Genomic DNA, 17,560 nt, shown 5'->3' with positions numbered 1-17,560 from the left:
CTCTGCCGTTTTCTCCTCGTTTGAGCACACCAACCAGTAGTGAATTACAATGAGAGGAAACAATAAAGAGCTATGAAGATCCCTCTCTTCCCTTTTGTAGATGACTCCACATTGTGTCGTACAGTACTCCCATCCCTCTGTTCAGCAGAAAGCAGCTGCATCTCTCTCTGCTGATCTGGAAATGATTGGACTCTGGTCTGAAAAATGGAACATGTCCTTCAAACATGGACAATCTCAGTCTCACCCTATCGCTCCTGATTGATTCTCACCTCCTATCCATTTCCTTGGTCATCCACTGGAAGAGATTCAGTCTCTTGGAGTTGTAGGCCTCACCATCAACCACAACCATTTCTGGACCAATCAGATAGCAAAGCCGATCTCCAAAGCTAGCCACAGACTGAGCATCTTCTATCAATCAGTCTTTCCTTGAAAATCAGAACTACTTACAGTGTACAAACAAAGCCTTTATCCATAGTGCAATGGAGTACTGATCTTTGCTATAGCCTGAAGCCCCAGCATCACATCTGTTTCTTCTGGATTCAGTGGAATCTAAAGCTCTCAAAATTATTGGACTTTCCCTTGATGAGCACAAGGTCTGCTGCTTTCACATTGCAGGAAGGTCGGTGGTTTCTCTGTTTTTTACTGCCGCTTCTCCAATATTACTACCTCTGCTGTCTGTCGTCCTTCCTTTTCTATATACTCTAGGATGCATGCCATCTTCCAGTAAGCCCCTCCTCGTTAAACTTCCAAAACCCAGGCTGACTGCCAACAACTCTTATTCTTTGCTTCTCCAGTCATTGGTACCACCTTTCAGAAGCTGGTCTGGGCTTCAACCAAGCAGTGTACCGTCATCTCTTGTCATCCCCAATATCTTTATTACCCACCCGCAATTATTCTTTCCGAACCAAACCACCTTTCCTGCTCGATTACGTTTCCTCCCCTCGTCCCACTAACCAACCGAAAGAAGTTTTGTATGCCAGCTTATACAATCAAACCACAAATTCTGACAGTACTTAAGAAGAACTCATGTTAAAAGGATTCCGAAAGTATTTGAGACCTCTGAGTTTATCGTGAAAGCGGCCAATCGTCTCATCCAAGGGAAGGCAATTTGATCTGTTCCAAAGCCCTTGAAAAGGGAATTACTTCTTGGGAATTTTTTTTATTCCCAAGTAATTGTTCACCATTGAGAAATGGAACCAAAAATGATATATAGAAAGATATTTCAATACGTTGTGGACGAGTTGTGACAAAACTTGGTGGATTAGTTGGTTAGGTGACAAGCCGATTCAATTTTGGTTTATGTCCAGATCCAGATCCTGCCTATCAGTGGGATACAAAACGTAAACTGTTCAGCCTGGCAGAGCCATGCACTCTACTCTATGTCGTTCTAGTTACCCTTGCTGGTCCGTTTGTTTGTTTGTCTGCACAGAACTTTAGTGTTTTTCTCCGCAACCACTTGTCGGATTGAGACATTTTCACCACAGGAGCGACTACTCATGTGCAATGTTCTATTGATAATTATGATGTCATAGGTCACGTGGTGTGGCAGCCATGTTGGAAAAACGGAAAAACTTTGGACCTCTGCATCTGAAACCACACCAAGGGAAAAATTGAAATTTGCCACATAGCAAGTAATCCTCAATGGGGAATAAGTGTGATTTGTCATGGCATCATAGGTGCCTTCATTATGACGTCATAATTGCATATGTAGAACGCTACATCTGATCAGTATGAGAAATTTTGAGGATCATCTAGGGATAAAAGGTCCACAGAAAATTTTTTTGATGATTTCATCGGTCATGTGATTTTATAGCCAGAATTATTTTTTTTTTGTGAACAAGGCTCACATGGCTGTGCCTGGATGGGTTTGAGAGTAGAGGAGTAGCAGCTGAAAGGTGAATCATATCCAGGTTCCTCCTGATGACTTCATCTTTGCTTTTTTCTTGTTTAGGTTCCTTCTGATTACTCCAATGTAAGACTGTCCCTATTTGGTCTTCCATTTGATTTCAATGCAATATATTTTAATCCCATTCTAAATTCAATTGAATAATAACAAAAGAAATGTCATGGGTCAGGGTCAGGTGTCCGATCAAAGCGGGACATCTTGGTACCTGGTCATCACTGCCAGCAGTTATAAAGTGGCAGTTCTAGTTATGTCTCATTAATTACATAACACATGCCACAAAAAACTACACAAACACCACACAAAAGTCCTGGCGAGGGTCTGCAATAGCTACTTGCTCTTTTTCTTGTTTACTCTGTTTCTTTTTCTGTCTTTATGCAAGCACATAATCACTGCTCAACTCCACTCTTTCGTTCCTCTTTTTTTCCACCTGTGAAACCAACTTCCGTATTCACTTCCATCTCATTCTTAAGTCCAGGTTTTCAAGACAGCTGTTCATCACCATCTCAGATCATCCCCCATCCAAAACCATATTTTCGACCCCCATTAACACCCTCCGCCCCAAGCCCATCCTTCCTTCCAAATTTCCCCTCCTGAGAGTTTCGTTCTGTATCCATATTGTCCACCCCTCTGACCCTCATTTTCTTACCCACATCTCTTGTTGTCAAGTCTCCCTCTATTTTGTCCCTCAACCCTGCTGTTGGTGTCCCCTCCTCTCTCTCTTTCTGTTGTTCCTTTAGTTAGATTGCATCCTGATCTGTTCGTGTTCTCGCTCTTCCACGAGCCTTAATTTTGTATACAAAAACAAGTTTACAGCACCTTTACAACATACCATTTATCCTGCTAATCAATAACCTCAACGTCCTGGTTTTCTACCCATTGGCACAAATACAAATGGTTTTTGCACATATATTGTTGAAAATACTATATTGAGTGTCGAGCTGCCTATTTGCTCCCAAGTGAGTCTTAGACAAATAATGCATTAAATGATTCTTTCTGTGAGAAAAAAATTAAAAAGTTACAGGCCATTTTGTAAATTCTGAACACTCTCTTCACAAACAACCCAAAAAGCAACAGAGCTGAGATTTGCATTTGAAACTGATAACTAAAAATATATCAAACATATTTTGAGATCAAACAAGTTGTGGACAAAAATCGACTTCCAGTGAAATGGCTTGGTGTGGAATGTTCCAAATGCAAATCGTGTTCCCGGTCATTTGAAACAAACGACCTTTTAGATATCCCACCTGTGCACACGGTAGTTGAGTAAAGGTGCTGGGAGGTGACAATCTTGTAGCATGTCCAGGCGTAGATGCAGGTGGTGTTATCTGTGTGGGTAGGTGGTAAGTTGTTTCCAAAGAGTTTGGTGATAACCGAGGAGGGCTGAGTGGTCGACCAGGGCTGTAACAAAGCACGCTCTGTCCCTGACTAGCTGGCGATCGTGGACTTGAATGGCTGCTCAGCAATTGACTGGAAGGACTACTCTCTTTGGGATAGAAAAAGAGAGTTTGTGAAAATGATGACACCAGCTTGCAATTGATAAACTATCACATGGTAGACAAACAATGCATGCATGACATTGGGACAGATGTTATTCACCATACATTAATTAATTCAACCCAAAAGACCAAAATAAATAAATAATAATAAAATTGTGCATCTCCATCGATTTTACTACGACTAATACTACTCCACTACTAATGTGCATGCCCAGATAAGGGGCATAGCAACCCCCTTGGGGGGTTGACCGTTTTGCACTTTGTTCCCTTTGGACAAAGGGAATGTAAGGTTAGGAAGAGAATTTTGAATTTTCTGGGCCAGAGTACCGGCGATTGCTTGACTACTCTTCACAAAGAATACTGTACGATCTTTAACGTCCACAAACTACTGGCTCACTTAACATCCATCGAGGGGAGAGCACACACAATGATGAATCACCCTGCCTGTGTAACACCAGGATGACAGTTTATAGCTGGGTCGGAATTCAAATTCAGACGAGACAGCTTAGGTGAGTGTGTAGAGCTCTAGGCCATCCTGTCAGTCCACATCCATTTTAGTTGTTCCCAAAGTAAAAGCCATCCACCGCTTGCATATACTCCAAAAAGGGAAGGAATGGAAAAGGATGTAAATAGAAAGGCGAGAGGATAATGTCACGTCATTGGGGTGCATGGAGAGAGAATTTAAGGGTCGTGCATTGAACATAAAAGGGAAAGCGGTAGTGGACCTACTATTAACCAGAGAGCCTATGTCCAGTCTCTGACAGGCAATTCCGCTTTTCGGCGGCCTTAAATTTTTGATGGTGGACAAATGACGCGTCAAAACGTCAACCGAACATTAGCCCAACGTCACTATAGTGCTTTGTATCCAAATGCAATATCATTTAACATTCAAACACAACCTGGTTCAAGCACTGCACAATAAAAGAAATGAATGCAATAACAGAAAACCGTGGTTCTCACCTGCTGTAGTGCCATGAGGGGAATATGGGCCGCCGACGATTGGACTCGAGCAGCGGAAATACCTCCAGAAATCGAATGCAGTGTTGGCAAGAAATAATGTAGCTAAAGCACACACTGGACCAGAAAGGCACAAGAAAGAATGCAAACAAACATTTCACTGTGTGGCATACATTTACCCAGTAATCAGTAGAGATTGTATGAAAATTGCCTGAGATGTTTGTCATCAGTCAATACATTGTTGTCCCTCAATCACTTCCGCCTAATGTGATTTAAGTACGAGCTACCTTATAAGCCTCAGAAAATGCAGTTTTATTTTGAAGGGGTGCCGAAAAAGGCTGGGGGGGAGGGGTGGAGGTATAATCTATGCAGCCAAACAAATGGCACTGCTGGATGTTTACATGTTAAAGAACATACTTATTGGTCAAATGAAAGTGATGTAGTTCTCTGAACAGCAATTAAGAATAAAAAATCTTGTAAATCATTAAAAGGAAATATAAATCACCTTTAAGCACCATAGTCCAAATACAATGTACATTAACAAATGCTATTTGGGAAGTTGGGGGAGGGGAGACAGAATTATTTCCCCTTTGATGCAAATACAACACTTGGAAGGCTTAGAATAAATCTGACCACCCTCCCCCATCCCAACACAGAAAAGTCTAACCCTTTATTTGAATAAAACACATGTGAATGAAGCTGGAGCGAAGTCCATGGCGTGCCATCACAAATCCCCACGCTTCTCATCTAAAGCAAAGTTGAAAGATGATAAAACGTTCCACCAACATCAACCCAATTTAATATTATGAGTTAAAATAAGTCTTGTTTGGACCCCTGTGATCCTAAGTCGCCACTCCCTGAGGCATGAATGGGAGGTCAAAAAAAACAAAAAAAAACAACAATCGTTGAATATTTCAATCGGCCCGCAATGTTGATCGTATATACAAAATTTCATTTCAAAATGTGCAGTAATTGCATTTTTTGGATTTTGACCTTTTGACCCCACCACAGGGCCCCAGGGGGTGGGGCCAAAAACGATACTGCTCTGGCACCCTCTTGCCATGTAGTGATTATAATTGCCAAGTTTGGTGAATTACTGCACAACCGTTTTGGGGATAGCATGACGGACGGACGGACAGACTATAATATCCCCATTTTTACCTCCGCCACCGAAGGTGAAGGAGGTTATGTTTTCACCCCTTTCTGTCTGTTTGTTTGTGTAGGATATCTCAAAAAGTTGTGGACGGATTCGGATGAAACTTGGTGGACACGGGTGTGTGGGAAGGACAAATTGATTTGATTTTGGTGAAGATCCGGATACAGATTTGGATACGAGTTATTTAATTTTTAAAGTGATTCTTCACCATTGATAGGACCAAAAATGATATACAGTAAACCCTCGCCGTCCGCTGGGGTTACGTTCCTCTAAAGTTCCACGAACGGCGAACAGTTTATAACATGCAAATCAATAAGATACGTTCCAGCCTCCCAAAATAAGTCCAAAAATCATAAATAAATTTCAAAATATAATTTTTTTTTTTAAAAGACATTTCATTGAGAAATAAGAATTGAGTAGAATAAGATAAAATAAGTAACATTTACCATCAATAAGAAGGCTTTTCTGAACAGACATGACACTTGTGACACAGACAGGAAAAAAGCCATTTTTTCATCTTTTGATGTAAAAGTCCTTTTGGGCATCTTCTTCCAGAAGAGCCCAGTCTCATCAGTGTTGAAAACTTGCTGCAGCAAGTAGTCCTTCTCTTCTACAAGTGTCTAACTTGCCAGGAAATGCAGCAGCTGCTTCATGATTGGCTGATGCCGACTCACCCATGATCTTCAGATTAAAACGTTTTTTTTTAATGTTCAAACCATCCACTGCTTACTGTAAATACTTCTCGTTTCAAGTCGCTATAAATTGTGAGGGCCTTATGTCGAGTGCAAGGGACACCAGTCGGCATGTATATTTTTTTATATTCATCTTTCAACCATACATTCAATAGTTTTTCCATTTTTTCAATGTATGGATCTCTGCGACTTAATGATGCTACTTTGGAGGAAATATTTCCACCAGAGTTGGCACGAGCCCTAATTTTATCGTTACATTTACGAATGTCACTCATAGTGGACTCATTGATGTTGTAGTCTTGCACCAACACAGTAACAAGTGTACCACTCTCAAGTCCATCTAATATTTTCACTTTTTCCACTGTCATCACTTTCTTCACTTTTATTTTTATATGGGACATTTTCACAAAAGCGGGTCAGGTAACGGTAAAGAACAAACTCAAAAATCAACTTTCTTTGATATTCTCGAAATAGTGCTTGAACCCCTTATAAGGCCTAGAAAAATGTTCAAATGATGTCAGCAACGCAGGATCACCATAAGGCCTCTGCACTAACTGGGCAATATATGCTTGATAAAAATTCCTGGACAGTCTTTACCGTTACCTGACCCGCTTTTGTGAAAATGTCCCATATTCTGCTCTTCAGCAGATACTACTTAATGGACGTTTTGGACCCATGATTAAATAAACAGAACACAAAGTATTATCACAATAAAATACCGCACCTCACCAACCGCCACGCAGCCAGAAGACAATGATGTGATGGTTAGGAAGATGCTGGAACACGCAGAATGTAAATTTTCAAATTGTTATATTTTTCCAGCGAGACGGTACAATTATAATTTAACACGTAATGCTAAATGAAGGAAAATATTGTTATCCAAACATTGAAAGTGTTAAAAAAAAAAAAAAAGGTCACCACGTGTGACTTCTTTAAGGTCACACTGAGGTGAACAGAGCTGCTATCCACTAGGAGGAACTCCTTGAGGAATATCTGCCTACGAGAGATTCCGATGAGAATCGTTCTACAGAATAACCATGAAAAATATGCTTTTGCCTCATAACGTCACCAAATGACGTCATAATGTCTCAAGCTTGACATATCTAGAAAGCAGTCATAAAGGTGCTCAATTTGAGGTACGACATGATATGGTTCCTAAAACTTGAAAATTTGACCTTGGGGTCAAACATGTTTGACCTCAGGCGCTAACCATGAAGGTCAAGGCCAATCGCCACCAAAAATTAATCAGCTGAGCGCCAGACCATGAACTATATTCCTATGAAGTTTGAAGACGATCCGATCAAAATTACTCAAAAAATAAGGGTTTCGTCGACTCCCCTGATTTGCGACAAAGTGACCTTGACCTTTGACCTTGACCTTCAAATTTTTTTGCGCTGAAAGGGACCTCTATAGGCCTCTGATATGCGAAGTTACAAAAAATTCCAATGATAACTGTGCTCTGCAGAATTTTTTATACGTGATTACAGACAAAAAAAAAAAACAAAAAAAAAAACATACAAGCTGACTAACATATCTCGCAAAAACTTCGTTTTGGAAAGATATAAACATGAAATACGAACGTGTTCAGGGTGGGAGGGGTATATTTTGTATGCGATTGGAGGATGTTCCTGGAAGACACAGAAGGCAAATTTTTATATTTTACGGCGATACAGTACAGTTATGTTTCAACTGGTAATGTTGAATGAAGGAAAATTATTATCCAAACAGTCAAAGTGTTAAAATACTTATGAAAACCTAAGGAGTTTGAGGTGGGAGGAGATCATTTATTCCATGGATGCGTATCCATGGAATAAATGATCGGGGTATCGGCGTGGACAGAGAGGAAGGGTGTCTAAAATGTAAGCGCAGATACATGAATCGCGGACGGCGAGGGTTGACTGTATAACATATTTCAAAAATGTATTGGGCCTGATATGTTCTCGTGGATCAGGCAATGCGTGGCAGAGGTATGCGCTCTACCGAGTGCCCTTCTAGTTTGAAGTGTGGGGATAAGGACGGGTTGACAGAATGGCCTAAGGTTGAGGTACGCACACTGGCCTATAAGCTGTCCAGCCTGGGTTCAAATCTTGACCAAGCTATAAACTACAATCCCGGTGTTTCACAAGTGCGGTAGTTTATCAATGCGTGCGTCGTCCCACAGATGGACATTAAACAGGAATATCTTCTGCCGGTATTAGTTGGTGGACATTAACGTCCTTCTTGAAGATGAGGTGAGTTATCCCCAGCACCGTGAACAAATTACAAATTCCTGATGGGGCACGACTGTACCGCTGATGTGGTGCCCCTGTTACCAGTTAGCTCGTACTCATTTGCCAACCTTGGAAGGATTGGAGGCTAAGTCAACCCATCTGCTGTTAATTCAACGGTCGGACAGGGGCTTTAACTCAAGACCCGAAGATCTTAAGCCAGCCACCTCGACTGTTAAAGCAACATCAGGCTTTTGGAAGTTTTGATAGGGAGTGGGAAAGGGGAGGGAGAAGAGGGGGTGAGGAGAGGGGGAGGGGCTGTATTATTTCAAAGTTTAACTCACCAATGTAATAGATGATGAAGTAATACGAGCCAAAATGCACCGACATCACGTGACTCGACCTGCACAAAAAGATGAAAGCAGTATTCAAACCACATCCGAGATGAAAAATAAAAGTCTCCATTTCTGTGCCACGCTCCCTCAACAACAATTTCTGTGCCACGTTCCCTCAGCATGTTGGATAGATGAGGACCGAATGGAATGGAGGGTTTGCGACAAAACATTGCAGTCGTAGAGAGAAGGGAAACAAGTTTGGGAGCGAGGAGAAAATTAGGGGAGAGGAAAAATTTGCGTACGTAATAAATAGATGATATACAAAGCCCCCAATTTTAACATCACGCACAACAAATGACATTTATCGTCGTAGCAGCATGAACATCTGACGTAGAGATTCCATAATGTTGTTACATCAACAAAATAAAAATAAATTCCATTGAAAGTGAAGAGGGTATAAGAAACAATGGAGGCAGTGAGAGCGTGTGAGGTGAAGGCCGAGCCTCGGTGAGGTTACAAATGGGGTCCGAGATAAGGATAAAAACTCACAACTCGAGTCCGCACAGAGCCGCGGCTGCGAGGCTCAGCAAACCACCAGCCAGGAACAAACCGCGACGCCTCGCCAACTGTCCCGCCCGATACTCCGCCAACACGGTCATCCCGGGGCTTCGGCGCTGCGCCCGCACCTGCACGGCGTCCTGCAGCCGCGACACGCGTGTCTGCGTCATCCCCCGTGAGAAGGGACTCGCGGCGATACTCCTGAGCTTCATGAGGATGAAGTCTTCCACAATGAACTCAAGGAATAAATGTAACAAACCACTATGGCGTGGACACCGCTCGGGCCTGGGGCTGAGACTGGACAGCTGAGAAGTGGGCGTGGAAATGGGGAAGGAACTGGGGAGGGGATTGGGCGTGGAAATGGGGAGGGGAGTTGGGCGTAGAAATGGGGAAGAACTGGCACTGGGAGGGGATTGGAACTGGAAATGGGGAAGAACTGGCACTGGGGAGGGATTAGAACTGGAAATGGGGAAGAACTGGCACTGGGAGGGGATTGGAACTGGAAATGGGGAGGAACTGGCACTGGAAATGGGGAAGAACTGGCACTGGGAGGGGATTGGAACTGGAAATGGGGAGGAACTGGCACTGGGAGGGATTGGGCGTGGAAATGGGGAAGAACTGGCACTGGGAGGGGATTGGAACTGGAAATGGGGAAGAACTGGCACCGAGGAGGGATTGGAACTGGAAATGGGGAAGAACTGGCACTGGGGAGGGATTAGAACTGGAAATGGGGAAGAACTGGCACTGGGAAGGGATTGGAACTGGAAATGGGGAAGAACTGGCACTGGGAGGGGATTGGAACTGGAAATGGGGAAGAACTGGCACTGGGTCTGGTGAAGGAACTCGGAGTGGTGAAAGCGTGCGAAGAGGCCATAAACACCAAGAAGATGATGGATGATGATTTTTGTTGTCGTCGTCATCACTTGGAGCCTGGTGAAAATAAGATCATGTTGATGTCTGCTGTCATCACTCAACTCGTCGATATGTTGATACAAAATGGAAGAACCACGAAAATAATATGGCATGCATTGGCTTTCGTTGTCATATTGTTTTCACCGCACTCCAAACTACTTCCGCGAAAGTTGCGCCAATCCATTGGTACATTTTTCATGGAGGATAACATAAAGCCATTATCACGTATAACGTAATACAACCGAAGTTAATCAAAACCAATCATGATATTTCAAAACACCTCACGCGTGTTGTCCGTACTCGAGAAAAAAAATTTACATCCTGAAAAACGCCGATGACGTCATTTCCGGAATTATTATTCTGATCTTCTTCTGCTTCTTCTTTTGTGTTTAATGGCGCTTTCAGAGTCGTGAGGCTCTACATACGCCACGCACCTAAACGCTTCGACTGGAGCACACGACAACGGGGACTCCAAATTGATTGACCCGTTTATTTAATAAATTTTAACAACGATTTGCAGATTCGAGGGTGCTTTTGTCTCGATATGGGTCTTCTGTACCGATGGCATTGTGTGAAGACATGTTCCATATCTTTGGGGACCTTACACTGCACGCAGAGCCCCGTTGGGTGACACCCTAATCCCATGTAAATAGTCTGAGCCTGTGGAGGATTGCCTGGTCTTCTCAGGAGGGTCGAGGAAACGAGACGGAGGATTCAACCAAAGGGTACACCTTCTGGCATCATCTCCTCTAAATGGAAGTCTCCCACTGAAATTGCCTTCTTTTTTTTTTGGAAAAGTCGACTCCTAATAAGATGAGAGAGAGAGAAAGAGAAAGAGAAAGAGAAAGAGAGAAGAGAGAGCAGAAGGATTGGACCTTGGGGTAACAAATTCTGGATCGAGTACAGGTTTGGCCACTTGGGTCACAGGCCTCGTTGCCTCCACTATCGACGTGGACAAGGATCCAACACAGGTCGACAACCTTGCCCCTCCAATTAGCCGTGTTAATGAGGCGAAGAACCTCAAGAACCAGGTCGTACCGACCGACATCCAGACTGGGACTCCAACGCCTTCAGAACAGAGAACGAATCAGAAAATATAACTGCGCTGAGGGGGGTTGAAGTCAATTATCCATTTGAGGGCCATTTCGATGGCAAAGAGTTCAGCTGAGAATACTGAAAGATGATCAGAAAGACGAATGGACTTGATCACCTTGACGTCGAGAATGGAAAAAAGCAGCCGCTCTTCTCGCTAGTGCAGAGCCCTCAGAGCCGTCTGTGTGGACGTGTAAGGATTGACTCCAAACCGTGTCGATATATACTGTATTCCGTGGCCTGGTTACATGTCACAACCAGGTTGGCCCTGTCAGTTTTACCCCATAGATGTACAGTATATCAGGGGTTCCTGGGGTCCATGGGGACCACGTTGCCTCTTTGTTTGATGGATTTACAGGTAAAGAATCTGAACCCAATTCTTTTGCCACCCTCACACGAGCGAGTCCGAAAGGAGGTTGGGAGGAAGATTCCACCGAGAGCTTGAAACTCCCAACAGTTTGATAACAAAGCTTTGCCTGGATGGTTGTTCCCAGACAAAATGCTCTCAGCCCAGCACTTCAAAATGGATCATTCCCACCGAAGAGACAGGGGCATCTCGCCGGCTTCCACAAGGAGGGCACAAACCGGGGTGCTTTTAAAGGTGCCCAGACACACACAGAGTGCCTTGGATTGGATGATTTACAGCTTTTTACGGTTGGGTTTTGGACATGTCCCAGAAGGCTTGACTGCTGTAATCAAATTTAGAGTGGATGAGGGCTTTATACAGGAAAAGGAGGCTTTCCTGATATGCTTTCCTGATATGCTACATAAAAGGTTGAGGCCTTTTGCACATTTGGCTGAGAGTTTTTTTAAGATGGGGATTCCAGTATCAGCCTGTTATATTGTTACGAATCTGGAAGCCATTGCACACAGACAGACAGCAGTCCCTAAGCGTAGTTATTTCGATAAGTATGTGTTTATGGTTAGGGTCCCCTACCTGTGTCTAACGGGAATTACATGTGTGCGCTGCGAAGTTTCTTTGTAGTTAGTTTTTTTTTACAACAAATCTCCTTCACTTCACTTCGCACACTGACACCATTGCCCACGTGCGTTCGACCACGTACATGGATGGAGATTTTCATCGCCTCAGCTCCGACTCCACCCCTTGTCCAATCACGCACAGAGGGCGACTTTTCCACGACACCCCAGCCAATGAGGGTTGAGATTGCCGCAGAGGGCAACTTTCCCACGACACCCCGGCCAATGAGGGTGGACATTGCCACAAAGGGCGACTTTCCCACAACACCCCGGCCAATGAGGGTGGAGATTGTGACAGAGAGCGACTTTCCCACGACACCCCAGCCAATGAGGGTGGAGATCGCCTCAGATGGCGATTTTCTCACCCCGGACAAGAAAGATATAAAGGAACGCCAGGCTGGGAAGTTTGGTCGTCTTGGGGGTCGCGGGTCTTGGTGCTGGCTGGTTCGTCTGGTCCTGGGTCATCCTCGACTCTGGTCTTCTCCTTGGTCTTGGTTTGTTGGTGCGTAGCTGGTTGGAGAGCACGGTCCCTGGTGCTTAGCGCTGCGTGAAAGCTGTGGGTTGGAGTCCCGCCACGCGACCAGATCGTCGTACACCGCACGAGGCGGACAGGTGCACGCCAGATCCTGACCTTCGGCTCGCCTTTCCTTCCGAGCTGAAGGCCTCAATAAAGGCCGCGGCCACCATTAATTTTGGGTGTGTGCGTGTGTGTCTGTGGGCCCGGTATATAAGTAGCAATTGTTTAAGTGCCTTGGACATTGTAAATTGCATTTCTGATAGTCGGTTTAACTCTGCTCTTTTTGTGCTCCCCTGCCCCATTATAAATAAACCCCCAATTGTTCAATGTACCAGCTCGTTGTTGTGCTTTCTATCATTGACCCAGCACAGTTCGTGTTTGAGAACCAGTAAGGCCGTTCGGGCTGGTAAATTGTTCATTTGGTCCGGCGCGGCTTTGGTAACTTCCGCTCGGTTACACCGGATCCGAGTCGGTGATAGCGACTCAATTTGGACAAAGTCGGCCGAGGGTGTGGTTTCCCGGGTAGTTGGACGGCGTAGGTACTTAGGTAAATTGGAATTAGACAAGTGGACCCTACCTCACGCTGTCAAAATATTGGCGACCACGATCCGCTAAGGGACCCGTGAACTTTCGGAGTTGTCCGAGAGTCACGACCTAAATTCCAGGTGTTCGGTGGAAGACGACTCCACTGCTTCACATAGTGGTCGTTTATCGCCGCCGAACCACGACCCACAACAATATATAGCAGGTTTGGTTCGGATGAGATATCCTGCTATATATCGGTTTAGCCCCATCTCTCATTGGTGAAGAATCACTTAAAAAACTAGAAGGGCACTTTGTTGAGCACATACCTCCACCATTCAATGCCTGATCCATGAGAACATATCAGACCCAATGAATTTTTGAAATACCATGCCATATATCGTTTTTGGCACAATCTCTCAACGGTGAAGAATCGTTTTAAAAAATAAATAATTCTCATATCCAGATCCGGATTCAGATCTTCACCAAAATCGAACCAAATCGTCCACGCCACACACTCAACCGGTCCACCAAGTTTTGTCTGAAAAGATCCACAAGTTTTTGAGATATCGTGCTTTATATCGTTTTTTGCCCTATCTCTCAATGGCGAAGAATAACTTTAAAAATACTAGTTGCCGGATCCAAATACGTATCTTCAACAAAATCTAATCAGTTCTGCCTTGTCACACACCAAAGCTGTCCACCAAGTTTCATCCGAATCTGTCCACAACTTTTTGAGATATCCTGCACACAGACAGACAGAAAGGGGTGAAAACATCACCTCCTTCACCTTCGGTGAAGAGGTAAATATATTGATTTCCTCAGATCTCCTTTTTCCTTGGGCTGTGCAGTTTACTATTTGGGTGATGAAATCGATGAACCCCATTTTGGTGATACCAGTGGAGTACCCGCCCTACAGGCGATCTTGTTCCAAGTATGCAACATGTTCTTCTGTCGCAAACCTTTATTTGGGTGGTGCATAGGCGACTGACAGCTCTGTGTAGGCAAAAACAATATCCCAGGTTACGTGCATGAAGCAAAAACATACCTACTGCTTATAATTCAAAACACCTCACTGTACTGGAAAACGTGGGCACAGGAACACTGCACTGTGAATGGAGGAGACTTGTAATACCCTCTTCCCACCTGGAGGGGGTGCTACACGATACACGTTTACATGGAGAATTTGCATGATCCCCTCGAAAGCTGGCACAAGACATTTTGTCACGAGTGCAGCTTCCATATTCATAGTCTCCAATACATTTGCTGCAGCATTGTTTGCCCCTACAGGCTGGAGTGCTATGTCCAAACTTTTGGCACTTGTAACATTAAGTTGATGGGATGGATTCATGTACCTTGAAGGCTTGATACCCCCAGGAACACTTTGGGGGGGCAGGACTGGGTTACTAAAGGTCAAAACCACTGATTTGGAATTGACCTTGACCCCATTCCTGACCATAGTAAGACGGCGGGTGTCAATTCCAACATCAGCTAAATGGCTCTTAATGTCGATAATTTCAATGGAGAGGTCAATCCCATAAATGACTCCTCAACTCTCCCTCAGAGTCCCAGGAATCTGGCATGAGACTCGAACATCGCCAAAATAAGAGGCTCTTAACACTGTTTCCCATTGGGCGACCGATTTGCACTCAATAACCATGTCCTGGAATCTGAGCTTTTTGGCACTGGAAACATCTCCAAATATTTTTTGATTAGTAATGCCATCTTAATTGGGTTGTCAGGGCTCAAGGGTTTGGAGCCATCAGAGGCCAAAACTATGACGAACAGTTTGGCATGGTGCTCTTCTGGGATAGACAGGGCCTTTATCACTTTGGGAGGGTCTGACTCGGTACTATCCCGCCAAGGCCTGCCCCTCTTCTTAGCCCAATTAGCAATCAGTATTGGACCTTTGTCGTCTTTGCCAGACAGGTTGTCCATCATTGATCACCTCCTCCTGACACCCAGGAGGATTAGATTAGGCCAAATGAGCTTAAGATCGAGCATGGTACAGTAGGACAGGATACAGAATACCACCCAGTCAACCACGAGTTCCAGTGTCCGCTGTATAATTATTCCGTTTAACTTGAGGTCACGTGGTTGCCTGAGCAGGGAGCGTGCCCTCGGCAAAGCACCAATGTTATGTCATTAGATTTTAATTAGGGCGGCCGAGCGTTTTAACCGCTGGTGCATTCCGACTATTTTTGGTCAAATCTGTGGTAATTACCTCCCAGTCTATCTTGGCTCGGACAATGCTAGACCAGTGGAAGGAAAGGACAAGCACGGACAGGTTGGGAGTCAATAAATAATTTATTAATAATAAAATAAATAAATAAAAAGAACTTTTTATTTTCTGAGGCAAATAAATGAATTAATTTCAAAGTAACCAAAATGAATAATTACTCAGACAAAATCAATCAAAATGCCAGGAAAGAGACAGAGAGCAGATGCTTATCGGGGGGTTGACTTACTTACAGCTAAACACAAACAAGGGTACCCAGCAGATCATTTGGGGGGAGGGGGGGAGAAGAGTCATCTCGCTCATCAGAGAGTAGTTGTCCATGAAGTGAAACCATCCTGAAATGTGTGCGTGTGTGTTACGTCTGCCACCAGCACCCAGCCTTGCCACGCACCCTCTCGCGAACAGCCTTGAATGCCAGTCGACGTCTGGGAGGGCACCGAGATCGTCTGTCGCGGGTTTAGACCCTGGTGCTGCGACACGGGCAGCTCCTCACACTTCACGAAACTGGTGACGTCCAGTGACCCACACAGTCCGTCGGTGACTGACCCGTGCTTCACACGTTGGTGACCGACCCGTACCTCACTCATTGTCGATGCTGCTCCCACCAACAGGTGCACCACACGATCGCTTGCTCACTTGCATGCTTCCTCTCTGGCTCGCTTCTTCCCTCGCGTGCTTCAACTCTCGCTTCTTTCTCGGCTCGCTTGCCCGCTTCTTGCTCGCTTCACGTGCTTACTTCTCTCCCTGGCTTTCTTTCTCGTTTTCTTCTCCCTCCTCTTACTTCTCTTGCCTCAGAACGACCTCCAATTCGTTTTATATCTGTGGCCGTGTCTGCGCTTACACAGAGTCCCCCCAAAGCTCACCCGCCCCACTCACGCACGGTTACCATGACGACCCGTGCGCTCTCAAAAAGGCGGGCATCAGACGCTGGCGAAAGAACGTTGCTGAGAAAAAATAAGGGCGCGTGTCAGAGCTCGCGAAAGAAATGTGTGCATAAACGTTGCAGAGGAAAAATAAAGCGGGGTCAGCGCTCGCGAAAGAAATGTGTGTAAACATGTCTGTCGTAAAGGGAAAAAAAATTTCCCATTCAAGAGAGGGGATCTATTCTTCACCATAATCAACACATCACTTTTAAAATCCCATTAGACATGGGGATGGGGCTAATCTGAACATGCATTTAAGTAATAACTGTCTGAGGACCTGGATGTGTGGATGCATTCATCAGACCGGATTCTGAAATCCGTAACAATAATATATATATATATATATATTATAGGTCCCTTAGGTGAGATATCTCTGTAAGTATATGTGTAGTTAGGCCCAAACCCGTTGTTTAGAGGGAATAAATGTCATTCATTCGGGCTGCGACCCCTCTAGATAGCCGTTTTTCTTTTACTATCTTTATTTTGTACCAGCCGCCATAACTACCACCACAACCACCACCAACCACGTCTCAACAGCCATCACACAACAACCACCAACCGCAACACCGCTTCACAACAACATCCACGACCCTTGCCGTCACATCTCGCTCTCGCAACCATCGCATCACCGCCATTCCCGCGCCGCTTGTGGGCGCCGATCCTGGACTCGAGCAGGGCGCGCACCGAGCAGCGGGTGCAAAAACACCAGCCTTTCCGAAGAAATCGGATCAAAAACGATTCACGCCCACTTCTGTTCCGTCCTATCAGCGAGCGTGGGGCGATTTGGCCCCGCCTCCAGGTGCGTCAGAGTATAATCGCAATATGCAGATTCGCGGATCAAAAATCATTCACGCCCACTTTTCCTCTGTCCAATGGGGAGCCAGCCAGAGGTGAAGGGTCGGAGGTAAAGGGTCGAAGGTGAAGGAGCGAAGCCACGGGGGCTATAAAGGGCCACGTTCGCTCTCCGAGTATTTGAGTTGGGAAGAGGAGTTGGAAAGAGTCAGTCAAGGAGAGTTGGGAAGAGTCGAAGTTGGAAGGAGTCAGTCAAGGAGAGTTGGAAGGAGTCAGTC

The 17,560-nt window shown here is 44.8% G+C and overlaps 1 protein-coding gene across 2 annotated transcripts in view; it reads right to left on the bottom strand.

Annotated features, from left to right (window-relative positions):
- TMEM209 (transmembrane protein 209) overlaps positions 1 to 9,926 on the bottom strand; it is a 78,233-nt gene extending 68,307 nt beyond the window's left edge. The window contains exons 1-4 of one of the 2 annotated variants that reach the window (XR_015061529.1): positions 9,299 to 9,926; positions 8,759 to 8,817; positions 4,363 to 4,476; positions 3,151 to 3,389 (exon numbers count right to left, since the gene is read on the bottom strand). Coding sequence is in view for 1 of the 2 variants with exons in the window: in XM_085894598.1 (XP_085750724.1) it covers positions 3,151 to 3,389; positions 4,363 to 4,476; positions 8,759 to 8,817; positions 9,299 to 9,519 (633 nt within the window). In the remaining variant the exon portion in view is untranslated. The remainder of the gene's footprint in view (positions 1 to 3,150; positions 3,390 to 4,362; positions 4,477 to 8,758; positions 8,818 to 9,298) is intronic. The other variant, XM_085894598.1, reaches the window with a different exon arrangement.
- Between the last annotated feature and the right edge of the window lie 7,634 nt (positions 9,927 to 17,560).

The sequence above is a fragment of the Eptatretus burgeri genome, chromosome 9, assembly GCF_056783735.1.
Source record: "Eptatretus burgeri isolate ZD-2024b chromosome 9, Ebu_testis_v1, whole genome shotgun sequence".
NCBI classification, from domain to species: Eukaryota; Metazoa; Chordata; class Myxini; order Myxiniformes; family Myxinidae; genus Eptatretus; species Eptatretus burgeri.
This window is presented reverse-complemented; position numbering and strand designations above follow the sequence as displayed.